At 39.6% G+C, this 13,668-nt stretch overlaps 1 protein-coding gene across 1 annotated transcript in view; it reads right to left on the bottom strand.

The window, feature by feature from the left end:
- The window catches only part of LOC126101175 (myelin regulatory factor), a 371,876-nt gene that overhangs the window by 61,514 nt on the left and 296,694 nt on the right, over positions 1 to 13,668 (bottom strand). The window contains exons 9-10 of the mRNA XM_049911873.1: positions 13,477 to 13,655; positions 3,025 to 3,229 (exon numbers count right to left, since the gene is read on the bottom strand). Of these exons, the coding sequence (XP_049767830.1) occupies positions 3,025 to 3,229; positions 13,477 to 13,655 (384 nt within the window). The remainder of the gene's footprint in view (positions 1 to 3,024; positions 3,230 to 13,476; positions 13,656 to 13,668) is intronic.

The raw sequence follows: 13,668 nt of genomic DNA, 5'->3' as shown, positions 1-13,668 counted from the left end.
AACCACACCCCAAACATACATGGCAACTGCCCCCAGCCACAGGGCCCACAGTCGGGTCACAGCGGCTGGAGACAGTAACCATATGTGTTCAAGTTGTGCTTGTCTGAATATGTGTGTGTGTGTGTGTGTGTGTGTGTGTGTGTGTGTGTGTATGTGTGTGTGTTCTATTTCATAAGAAGATATTTTTTTCTGAGAGCTTAAATGTTTAGCATTCTTTTCATTGTGCCTGGCTCTAACTCAACACCTCTGTATCTTGTGAGCAGAAATTGTTTAGCATTCTTTTCATTGTGCCTGGCTCTAACTCAACACCTCTGTATCTTGTGAGCAGAAATCTGTCCTTTCCATACTGAGGAAAGATATTGTCCCGTAGCTTAGTCTACTTTAAAATGTGTCTGCCTGCCACTCTTTGTGTGAGTAGCAGTCTACCCAATTTCATTGTTGATACTGATATTTTTGTGACATTTACACAGAATGAATGACAAGATGGGAAGACATCAGGTCTTTAAGTAACTCTGAACAATAAATTAACAAGAAGCTGAATCTGGAAGGTTCAGAAAGGTACTAAACATAACAGAATAAGGACCAGCGGATTTTTGTCAGAGGGAAAGTGTTAAGCTTTACAGGGATTCCAGGATCAAATGTGAAGTCATCTGAAGATAGGAATAAAAGACACCATGAAAAGCATCATGTGGTCTTCAGATGGCCATAAAGAGAAGGTGGGGGAGGGGGGACAGAGGTACTGTTCAAATTTTGAATAGCATCCACATTCAAGTAATACACAAAACAACTGAAAAATATACAGCCATAAGGCATAATAGCCAGTGACTTAGCTGTTCCTGCATGGAAATTCAGTGTCAAATGTTGGAACACTGATGATAAAATACAGCTTATGATAAATCACACTAGTAAGAGACTACAGCAGTTCATGGCTCCATTTAAAAAAAAATGGCCTCAATACTCTGGTATTAAATTAACATGAAGGTGATTCAAATATAAATGGTAATTATTTTTGTATATTGATTGATTATTCATTTACACAACTAAAATTTCCAGTTCTTCTCTACACAGCCTTCTGCTTTACATACTTTTGCCAATGATTTGGAAACGGTTTTCCTTGTCCATTAAATGTTAGAGGGCATGTCACCAACCAATGTTTTCATTGTTTTTGAATCATTCACCTCCAAATGAGTCTTTCAGGGATGCAAGCAAGAAAATAGTTGGGTGGCAGGGAGAGGAAGATGACAAATATGGACTATACCAAATTGGTCTAGGGTTTCCCAGTACATGTCCTCCAATTTATCCCTTGTCAAATTCGCAGTGTGAGGCTTGGCATTGCTATGGAGGAGGATGACATCTGTCAAGTGCATTCCTTGTCTTTCTCTGACGTTAACAACTGGCAGTAGTAAGCTGCATTCACTATACATAGTGGGGAAAAAAAAAAAACACAATCACAAAAACTTTTGCGAGTGAGATGCAGGTTTTGGCCTCCATGGGGCAACCTTCAATCTTTCTTTGCCACTCCTTACTCATCATTTTGGATTCTGGAGTGTAATTGTGGACCCATGTCTCACTGCATGTGATTATGTACTTCAAAAAATCGTCCCCTTCTTGACAGAATTGATTCAGAAGCCTTTCTCAGATTTTCAACCGGACCTGTTTTTGCTGTTTTGTTAACAACTTTGGAACCCATCAAGCACTGATATTTTAAAGCCAAGCTGTTCACTGATAATGGCATGAGCACTCCCAGTGCCGATACCCACTTCTCCTGGAATGTCTTCAACAGTGCACTGGTGATCACCTTCAATAAACTCTTGAACAGTACAGATGTTGTCATCTGTGAGAATTGACCTTGCAGGAAGAGAAAGACATACATTTTCTATTCCCTGTCACCCTTAAATAGTCTGGCCCAAGTAAACACTTGGTTCAGGGATGGTGTAGCATCCCCAAACTGTGCCTTCAAACAAGCGAAAATTTCTGAGAATTTAACCCCTTCACAGGTAAAAAACTTTATGATAATACATTGCACAACAGTCAAAGAGAGCTCTTGTTTACTCATGAGTGTACTAAGACCATAACAGAGTGCAGCAGCAAAGAAAATTGGTTTCCCTTCCCTAACACACTGACCTTCAACCCCCCACTCCACTGCCCTGCTCGGAACTGCTTGTCATGGTACACTTGTGCAACTCCCATTTATATTTGAATCACCCTTGTACAGATGCTGCCATAAAACATACAAAGCCTCAAAAGTGAAAAGATTTTCCTCACAAGCCTGAAAAAACTTGACAAAATAAAGATTTCTGTAGTGTGGAGGAGTACATGAACACATAGTAAGCTGAAGTTACTTGTTCATCTTTGACTAACGAATTTTGTTTATCATTTTAAGAGAAAGTGAAGTAGTATTAGCCTAAATTTTTGTATTATGAGACACATGCACAATTAAAAACAATAATCTATGACAAAATGTTGCATTTTTAAAACCTGTGGTAGCTCCGGTGTAAGAACTTACGCTATCTACATATGCTATGTACTGTAAACCATTATTATTATATATCATTGTGCATTGTAAAAACTACTTCTATATACAATTATGTGTATACTATGTTCACATTACCTAACTTGTAAACACTAAGACTTATCCTATGTTACAAGTACCTACTGGTATCAAATTTAATTTACAGAAAAAATAAAATGACAGTCGCAGTGTAGTTCAAAGTTGAAAGAATGGATTATGAGTGTACTCTTCTTCTTCTACTTCCTTTATAACTGTAGTTTTTCTTAAACAAATTTTCAGTTAGCAGTAGCAAGTAAAAGGGTGTAATTTTCATTTGATTCCCTGCTGTAAATCAAAAAAATTTCATTCACTGAAAAAATTAATACTAAAAATTAAAATATATAAATTATCTACAAACTGAAAATCTGACAACATATTCTGAAAGCATCTGAATTTTAAAACTTCATGTAGTTTTACATAAATAATTTTTATAATTGAATAAATATTATGTAATTTCAGAGTTGCATGGTTACCCTGACAATGATGCGTTCTGATGAATGGGAAATGATTGGGTAATTGGCACCATCAGCAGTGTGTGCATGCAAGCCCACCACGAGGTAGAAATACCGTTGATCTGGGTTTGGCTTTCCTTTCTTGCGCATGTTGTTGGATGTAGTTTCACTGAAGTGCAACCGACCAACAGTCATTTTGTTCTGCTTTCCCCCCTGCAGGTCAAACCTGCACAGAAATGGAAAGCTGTCTCCTCACTTCCAAATGCTCAAAATTGAATCAATTTTGTCAACTAGATTTAAGTGTTAGTATATTTCTGTATGTTAGCCACACAAAATAGGTTCAGATCAAAAGCAAAAGGAATGTAAAAATGAGTGAAATATGGTGCTAATAAATGTATATCTACAGATACGAGTATATATACAGATTGTCCAATTTATATTTCACACTAAAAGTAGCAACCAGTGATTAATTACTTAATTTTCTATTCAAAGTGGATTTATTATTATTATTATTACACAATATTGACAATTGTGAATAGAAATGAAAAGTTAAAAACGGATCTGGGAAATACTGGGTGGTCGCAATTAAACTGATGGTTTTCTGAATGCTGCAGTATTTGCTGTATACATTGCAGGATGCTGAAACATTGTAGGTATGTGCATTATTCAGTGCACTCATGGAGTATGCTGGAAAAAAATAGTACTTTCACTTTCAGCCAACATATGGCACTGTAAGCAGTCTGAAAGTGAAATGTTTCCTGTTTTGATGTCAGTATGTTGTTTGTCACTTGCTGACGCATGATGATTACTTTTGAAGTGTCTGTTGTTGTAAAGGGTTAAGAAGGTTGAAGTTTTCTGTATGAAATGCAATGGCTCTTGAGAAAAAAATCTGGGCATGGCTGGTAAAATTGTTTTATCAGAATGGCAGAAATAGCAGCATCGCATTACAGGAATATCGGCAACAGAAACAGCTGTGAAGAGACCCCATATCAATAAACAGGCGAAGGAATGTGATCAAGAAATTTGAAGAAACAAGTGAATTATGTGGTTAAGCAGGGAGAGGCAGGTGGCTGATTCCCATGGCAGCTGTTGATGAATTTGCTGTGGCTGTAGTTGACCAAGCAGCACATGCCTCAAATTCTCCAGTCAGTGCTCACACTGTGTCATGGGAATTGTCTCTCCCCTGGTCAACAGTTCAAAAGATTTTGTGGTGCATTTGATGCTGGTACCCCTACAAGACTCAGAATGTGCAGCAAATGAAGCCCCAAATAGGCTAATGTTCTGTGACTTTGCTCTTTGTTTTTCGGCACACAAGGAAATGGATGATTTGCGGCTAGGGAATATTTTTTGGATGGACAATGGCCATTTTACTCCGCACAGTACCATGAATACACAGAACTGTCACATATGGGGTTCTGTCTCACCACATGTTGTGCAGGAACATCTGCTGCACTCAGCTTATGTGGCTGTGTGGTGTTGTTCCAAAAGCGCCTTAATTCTCAGACCATTTTTCTTCAAGGAAATGAGACTTCATAGGCCTGTTATGTGTACAATGGACATCATCATCATTTTCTTGGGCCTTTGTCCCACTTCAACGGGGTTGGCCCTGTTACTATCGATTTGGCAATGTTAGAGTCAGAGGGTGGCTGGATGTCCTTCCTGTCACCATCCCGTACCCTTCGGGACAGAATTAGTGTCCCCCGCTGTCTGCAAATAGTGTAAGCCATGAAATAATGCAAACATTTTCAAATGTCTGCAAGTCATGTACCTGAGGCGGGACATAGGGACCAGCCCAGTATTCACCTAGTGGGATGTGGAAAACTGCCTAAAAACCACATCCAGGCTGGCCGGCACACCGGTCCTCATCAATAATCCACTGGGCAGATTCGATCCGGAGCTAGTGCGTCTACCCGAGTCCAGGAAGCAGTGCATTAGCGCCTTCGGCTAACCTGGTGGGTTATGTGTACAGAGGATATCTGCACATTATAAGGACCTCCTTGTGCAACATGTGATTCTAGCTTTGCAAGAAGGCAACTGTGTCTACACCACTACTTTCATGCAAGATGGGGCAACACTACATATTGTTCCATAAAATTTTGGGCGTGTAGCCACATAAATTCAGTTTCTTCTTCTAATATATTGGCTGAATATCATCCAGCCATCTTCAGAGTGAGCCGAGGTGACTGACGCTCCTGCACTTGCTCTGTCCTATTAAACTCGAGAACCGATCCACTGCGTATGTGGCCAAAGATACTCAAGGCGCCAGAGACAGGCGGTAAAAAGGAGTAACATATACATGGAAATTAAATCCATGGCTGCGAAGTTGATCCACACGACGATATCGATGTGTTATGGAGAGCTGTACTGTCACGATGACTTTTTGATTTAATTACAGAAATTGGCGGATTCCATGATTTGTACAAGCTGAAACCACTATCTCTATTAATTAAATTTGTCACCATATTGCTGCCGGCCAGTGTGGCCGAGCGGTTCTAGGCACTTCAGTCTGGAAACGTGTGACCGCTACGGTCACAGGTTCGACTCCTGCCTCGGGCATGGATGTGTGTGATGTCCTTAGGTTAGTTAGGTTTAAGTAGTTCTAAGTTCTAGGGGACTGATGACCTCAGATGTTAAGTCCCATACCGCTCAGAGCCATTTGAACCATTTGAATCATATTGCTTGCCAGGTGAAAGATTTGTCTCAAGAAACTTTTGTTAATGACTGAATCATCTCTAGGCAATTTCAAGACGTGTGGCCCTCCTGATCCCCCGACCTAAATCCATGTGAAACCTGGTTGTGGAGTGTCTGTCAGGGATATATCCAGACTCTTCCAGATCTGAAGGATAGCATATGATGACATGAGCAACTGCTGCCGTGTTACAGAGGCAGCATGTTGCTGAATCAGGAGACCGTATCAAAGACATGTTGTAACTTGTGGCCATATCCTAATAAATGTGCAAGAACTCAGTTATCTGGTGTTTGATCATTCCTTTGCTTTTCCTGAACCCCCACCACATTCTGGCTGCTTTCAGTACCATATTTTCACCTGGTGGCAGAAAATGAAACTATTATTTCTTTCAGAATACTCTGTGAGCACACTGATTGATGAACTAACCTACAACATTCCAGCATCCTGCTCTGAAGACTGCCAGTTTAATTATAACCACCTCATACATTAACTACAACAACTTTACAAACTAAGGTCACAAAGACACACACAGAAGCAAATACATTCAGCCTTAAATTAAGTTTTCTCTTAAAATGAACAGACGAAGACAAAATAAAGAGAGGGAAAAGAAAGAACAGAAGAGGGGGGGGGGGGGGGGGGGAGGGAGGTGGAGGAAAATAAAAACTGTATAATGGATAAGTAACTTATTATTCATTTGGCCTAATATATCAATGAAAATAATCAATTTTTGATAAAAAATAGTGTAATTTACAATTTTTTGGAGCTAGTGGCTTCTTCTTCTGACAGAAGAGTGGAAGGGGAAGGAAGAGGTTTAGGTAAAGGGGTAAAGTTCGGAACAGTCACACAGAACCATGGGTCAGGGGCAACTTATCATATGGGATGAGATTTCCTTCTCATCCCATCTGGTAAGTCTCCCCTGACCCATGGTTCTGTGTGATTTTTCCGAATTTTACCACTTTCCCTAAACCTCACCAGTCCTTCTCCTTCATCCCCCTTCCTTCCCCCTCAACTCTTCTGAATTTGAATACCTCTTGTATGATTATTCAGCTGGTATATTCAGAGTTGTGAGTACAACAATACATAGTGATAAAGGGTATCCAGCGAAGGATCCCTGACTTCAAAATTAAATAACTCAGAAACTAATACCAGCAGTTGAATGCAACAACAGGTATGTTTATTGTGAATTGTATATAGGACTTATATTGAAGTTTCACAATAGTTCAAAAAGTTGCTTACAGATGGCACTGAACGCTGTGCAGCTCATACAGTATCTGCAAGCATAATTAAACTTGTCCAGTCACATCAAAGTCATTTCAAAATGTCCACCACTCTTAGTACAGTGGTGGCATAAATGAACAATGAACTTTGCCATTACATCCTGCAGTGTCTCAACGTAAACATATTCAGATGCCACGCAGATTGCCATTTCAAGCTCGTCCAGCATGATGGGATGGTTCTGGTAGACAGCGCCTTTCAATGTGCACCACAGGTAGCCACAGATCAGGTGAACATGGAAGTGTGAATATGGAAGCCAGTCCATCCTTGTGCCAATAAATTTGAAATAATCCATTTCTTGAATTCATTAAGAAAGTGAACACCTGTTTAGTGCAATGTGTTCTGGCCCCACCTCACATGAAGCACACAGTGTGCAGTCAATCCTCCAGTGCTAGCTGTGTGGTGACAAACAGGTATCATTTCTCACATAAAAAATGGGCAAATAATGCCTCCTCTGCATACACAGCCCAAATAGCCACTTTGGGAGAATACAGTGATTTTGTTTCAGACAAATGGGGATTTTTGGCAACCCAAAATCACCAGTTTTGTTTATATTTAGGTGCAAGTGTGCTTCTGAACCAGATACAGCCAACATCAAATCCTTCATTATCAATCATTGTGAGACTCTGGTTTGCAAAGTCAGTCCTCTGTCACACAGCTTGTGAAGGTGTGGCCTGGTGGCTTTGGATCTTGAATGGAAACATATGTAGGCTCTGTCTTGGTAGTTTTTGCATGCTGAAATGCTTCAAACCAGTCTCTGCTGCAATTCTTCACACATGTTTCCTTGCATTTTGCTGAATAATTCCACAAGCACATTTCTCCCTAGATCATCAGCTGTACTGCCTGTTATTGGTATTGCCGAAGAACTTGTGAATGGTTTTCTCACAGGGTCCTTTTGGAACATTGAATTGTGTTTGAAACCTGTGCCTTGTTGCTGTAGGACTGTGATATAGACTGTAATATTCAAGTACCAGAAAAACACAGTGTTCAATGGAAAGCATGATTTCACATTCTTCCTTTTGTAGACTAACCTCCTTCGATGTTTTGACAGGGGAACTGATCACTCTGGGCTGCAGATCACTATTTATAGGATTACATACTGTGGTAAAGTGCCATTGTTAGCAGCTTTTTGAACTATTCTGAAATTTCTGTATAAAGTTCTTACAGCTTTCATAATAAACATTCAAACTGTTGCACAAGTCTATCAGTTTCAGTTTTCACTCCATTTATGATCACATGCTGAAAAGAAATGCCTCCAAATTTTTTATGTGAAACCATTAAAGCTTTTTAAATAAAACAAATGTTATTAACATTCTCCATCTTCATTCTTTATGTCTAGATATTTGCAGCCCTCTGACACTAGAGGGCTCCGAATTGTAGTGTGTAACATGGCGGTAGGTAATGCAACTACGTTGATGCACACAAAAAAATGTGGTGTAATCAAGTTTCGAAGTTGAACAGTTTGTCCACACAGGGAGCACCCTCTCATTCAGTATAACAATGCCAGTCCACACATGAACACTGCAACATCTGCAACAATCCAACGCCTTGCATTCACTGTCACTGATGATCCTCCTAACAGTCCTGACTTGGTCCCATCCAATATTCATCTGTTTCCAAAAGTTGAAGAACACCCCCAATGACTTCAGTTTGACAGTGAAGAAGCAGTGCAAACAGAGGTGAGGTTGTGGCCCTGTCAACCAAGTCAAACATTCTACAGTGACTGTATCAACAAAATGGTCTCTCACTGGGAGAAATTTGTTCATCACCAGGGTGACTGTTGAAAAATAAACATGCAAACATGAAGAATAAAGGTGTAGAGTGATAATAATGTTTGTTTTATTTAAAAAGCTTTATTAGTTCTCACATAAAAAATATGGAGGCATTGCTTTTCAGTATGCCCTCGTAATTTTGAAATTAGGGACTGCTTTGCTGAACACCTTGCTGCTGGACATCTTTTATAATTATTAGTATCTGATTAAGATGTACACGAGTATCCTTTGACCCTTGGAAACAGTGTACAAGATGGGAAACATTCCACATGGGAAAAATATATCTAAAAATAAAGATTTTGAGATTTTGAGACTTACCAAACAAAAGCACTGGCAGGTCGATAGACACACAAACAAACACAAACATACACACAAAATTCTAGCTTTCGCAACCAACGGCTGCTTTGTCAGGAAAGAGGGAAGGAAAGGGAAAGACGAAAGGATGTGGGTTTTAAGGGAGAGGGTAAGGAGTCATTCCAATCCCGGGTGCAGAAAGACTTACCTCAGGGGGAAAAAGGACAGGTATACACTCGCACACACGCACATATCCATCCGCACATACACAGACACAAGCAGACATTTGTAAAGGCAATGACTCCTTACCCTCTCCCTTAAAACCCACATCCTTTCGTCTTTCCCTCTCCTTCCCTCTTTCCTGACGAAGAAAGCGTTGGTTGCGAAAGCTTGAATTTTGTGTGTATTTTGTGTGTCTATCGACATGCCAGCGCTTTCGTTTGGTAAGTCACATCATCTTTGTTTTTAGATATATTTTTCCCACATGGAATGTTTCCCTCTGTTATAAATATAAAGTGGAATGCAAGAATTATAAATAAAGTGGAATGTAAGAATATTTACCTCAGCAGCAGAAAGAAACTGTGTTTTTAAGCAAGAATTGTTCTGTGAAGCATGAAGTGTCATCATATAGAAACAGTTATGCAAAGCTTCTAATCATAGTTTTAAGTCTAGCAGTCATTTTGTATAATGATGGAAGAAACTTTTTCAAAGGCTGGTGGTGAAACATTGTGTTTTTTATGTTAAAATGCAATACTTTTTGGGCATTGCCACTTTTTAAGTTCACAGCCTTTTTCTGATGTTTTGGATCTATATCATCATCATCATCATCTTGGACAGTTTCCGGTCTCTGGCTGGGTCTGTATGGAACATAGGGCTATCCATTGTCTTCTGTCTTGCCACTATCTCTCCGTCTTCACCTTGGTCCAGTCTTCTCCTTTCTTCTGGACGCATTCCTCCACTCCTTTCAGCCGTCTGTCTCTTAGTCTTCCTCTTGGTCTCTTTCCTTCCAGTTTCATCTGGTGTATCCTCCTGGGTATCCTCTTCTCCTCCATTCTCTTAACATGTCCATACCATCTCAGCCTTGATTTCTCTATCTCCTCCTGTAATGGTTCCACCTTCATTAACTCTCTGGTCCTATCATTTCTTAACCTGACTATCTTTGTCACTCCAATACCATTTCTCAATGATTTCATCTCACTACCTTGTTCTTTATTTTTCTCTCTTCCTTTCATAACCCAGGTTTCTGATGCATATGTCAGGATCGGGACATAGTATGACTGGTATATAACCTTTTTACTGATTTGAGGTACATTCTCGCTCCATATCAGGCTTCTGACAGACTTCCAAAATGCTTCTGCTTTTCTCCCCTGCTCATTTATTTCTCTGTCGTTTTTTCAATCTTCCTGTATCAGGCTTCCTAGGTACTTGAAACTCTCCACTCTCCTCAATCATTCCCCACCAATTGTTATTCCCGTTGTTCCTCTCTCCTTCTTTCTTGTTGTGATAATCATCTCACTCTTACTTATACTAAATTTCATCCCATATTCTTGTACTGTTCCTTCCCATATGTCCAACTGCTTTTGTACTTCCTCCTCCTTATTCCCCCATATCATCAGATCATCTGCAAACACCATAGCTTTCATATTCCTTTCACCAATTACTTGTGCTACTGTACTTATTATATTATCCATCACTACAATGAACAGTAATGGTGAAAGTGCACTTCCCTGCCTCAAGCCATTCTTCTGTTCAATCCAAGCTGATCTCTCTCCTCCCACTTTCACACAGCTCACACTTCCATGGTACATTTCCCTTATCCTCCAAATTTGATTCTGTTCTCCAGGGCTTTCCACGCTTTGCTTCTACATACACTATCACATGCTTTTTCAATGACCAGGAAAGACATTAGTAGATTATTCCATATTCATAGTGCTGTTCCTGCAGTTGTCTTACAGCAAAAATTAGATCCACTGTGGACCTTCCTGTTCTGAAGCCATGTTGCTCTTCTCTCATTCTTCCTTCTAATTTTGCCTGAATTCGTGCTTCCAAAATTTTCTCAAAAAACTTTGCACAATGACTCATCAGTGTTATCCCCTGATAGTTATTCACTATTTTCTATTTCCCTTCTTAAAAATTGGGACAATTATTCCCTTCTTCCAGTCTTCTGGGATCATCTTCTGTCTCCACACAATTTTCATTACTAGATATAGCGATCGTATCGTCACCTCTCCTGCTGCTCTCACCATCTCTACACTTAGCTCATCCAGACCTGGTGACTTCCCTCCCTTCATCTTTCCCAATGCCTCTTCCACTTCTCCCCATGTAAGGCCTTTTTCTATTTGCTGTTCCACCTCTTTTCTCCTCGGCTTGTTCCTCCTCATCCAGGTCTCCATTTGGGTTCAGAAGTTCTTCAAAATACTCCTTCACTTGGATCTATGTAGTGTTGCCAAATACATGGTTGATATACAGGATGATTATAAGTGAAGTTCCAGTTTCAAAATGCTGTAAAAAAAGAACCATTGCTCTCAATATCAAATTTGATTGGAATATTATCAAAGAATGGATAAATGATGTGGAAACAACAAAAAATTTAACCAAAATTTTACCACTGCATGACACTGGAAGTAGTAGAATATTCTAAATAAAAGAAGCAGGGTCTGGCTGTTCCTCAGTTTGCTCCTGAGATTGCTTGCAATGACTGTCTCAATGCAGGATCATGTGCTGTTGCTAAAGCTCTTTTATAAGACTGATGACTGTATGCTAGTAGGTCTGCAGAAGTTCCACACATGGAAGGGTATAAAAAAAGTGTTGCCTGCCAAGGGTCTGGAGAAAATGACTATGAAAATCAAAAAGACAGTTTCATTTGAAGTGCAATGTGGCAGGGGGAGGAAAACAATTGATCTGATATAAGTACATGTGATCACAGCATTTCAGAAGAGGTTGAGCAGTGGTGTGCAAACATGCCATGCACAGTAATTGCCTGAGATTTGCCTATGAGCAGGGTGCATACAACTGTAGGGGACATCTTGCATTGCTATCCATTCAAAATAACGAGTGTTCAGGAGTTGCTTTTTGCTGACCTGTCAGTAAGACAAACATTTACCCCAGAATTTCTTGCTCACACAGAAGTGGACAATGAATGGCAATACAAAGAATTGCAGAACATGGGCAACAGAAAACATGCTCGCACATCAACCATTACTGCTTCATTGTGCGATGGGTAACTGTGGTACAGATGGGCAGCACTGTTTACTGCAGCACCGTATTTTTTTGAGGAGATGGGTCCTGCAGGTCCTGTTACCTGTACTGTCGCTAGTAAATGCTATGAGATTCTTTTGTGCAGCGATGTCATTCCTTATTTTAATCCGTGTTACTTCTGGTACTATGGTTATCTGAAAGATGCTCTGTTCAGTTTTCTAATTACAAACATAGCTGAGTTGAATGTATCATTACACAATGCATACTGAACATGACCCCTGAGATGCTCAAATCTGTTTGCAATATGTCATATTGTGGCAGAAAATGGTGGACTGCAAACTGAACATGTATTGCTCCAGTTCCATGACAGTTAAAAACCAATTTCATTGTTTCTAGCCGATGTAGCACAGCCTTGCAATGTTGGATGTGCTTATTTAACTAACAGTACCACAACTGTATAAATTATAGAGAGCAGCAATCAGTCGCCCTTGTTTTGTAGGTTTTATTTGGCAAATCTGGATTTTGACTAGTGCCTAGCCATTATTGATGCACTATTTTCTAGTCTCGATGCATGTCAGTTCCCTGTTGTTTGGGCATCAGTCACAGTTCTTTGAATCTTTCCTAATGGAAGGTAACCTGATGAGTACCACAACTGTTGAATGCCAAACTTGTTCAGTTATGCACATTGCACAGTAGTGTAAATTTAATGTGCAACTCACACCATAGCCATCGTATTGTGATTCATCTGTCATTTGTAGCCAAACCCATTTATGTTATGATGGTTACAGCGCCATCTGGTGCAAAAATTTTCATTAAGTTTTTTTTTCTTTTTTGTCTCATAATGTTTCCCCCTTCTCTGACAATATTCTGTTCAAACTTGATGCAATTCTGAGCAGTGGTTCTTTTTTTACAATCTTTTGAAACTGGAACTTTAATTACCGGGTATAATCACCTTGTATTTTTCCTTCATGTTTTAATCTTTAACTGTATTTGTATTACTACCATAATCAAAACATACTGTGGTGGTTGCCTGTATTGCAAGGCAAAGTTGCAGTTGTCGGTTAGGATACTTTTCTAGAAGCAGCACATACTGCAGATTATTAATAGGACATAATTATTTAAATTTTATATTTATGAAATACAGTGATTTACCAACAAGTTGTGTGCAAATATAATGTGAACTTTGGACACTAAATTTGAGAATGGACAGATCTTTCCAACCTAGTCATTATATTAGAAACTTACGGCACAGGGTGGAATGGCTTTTTGCTTCTGTCACTCTGGGACTGTTCAACTTTGATTGTCTGTGATGGAGATTCAACTTTCACTCCATAGAAGTGCAAGTGGAAGCTGCTAATCTTCTTAAGCCCTTCAGCTGTCTTCACAAACTGGGCATCACCTTGCAGTTGTGCATGACAAGTAATCTGCAATAAAGAT

The sequence above is a fragment of the Schistocerca cancellata genome, chromosome 9 (assembly GCF_023864275.1).
Source record: "Schistocerca cancellata isolate TAMUIC-IGC-003103 chromosome 9, iqSchCanc2.1, whole genome shotgun sequence".
Lineage (NCBI taxonomy): Eukaryota > Metazoa > Arthropoda > Insecta > Orthoptera > Acrididae > Schistocerca > Schistocerca cancellata.
Note: the sequence above shows the minus strand (reverse complement) of the source record. Positions and strands in the feature narration are given on the sequence as shown.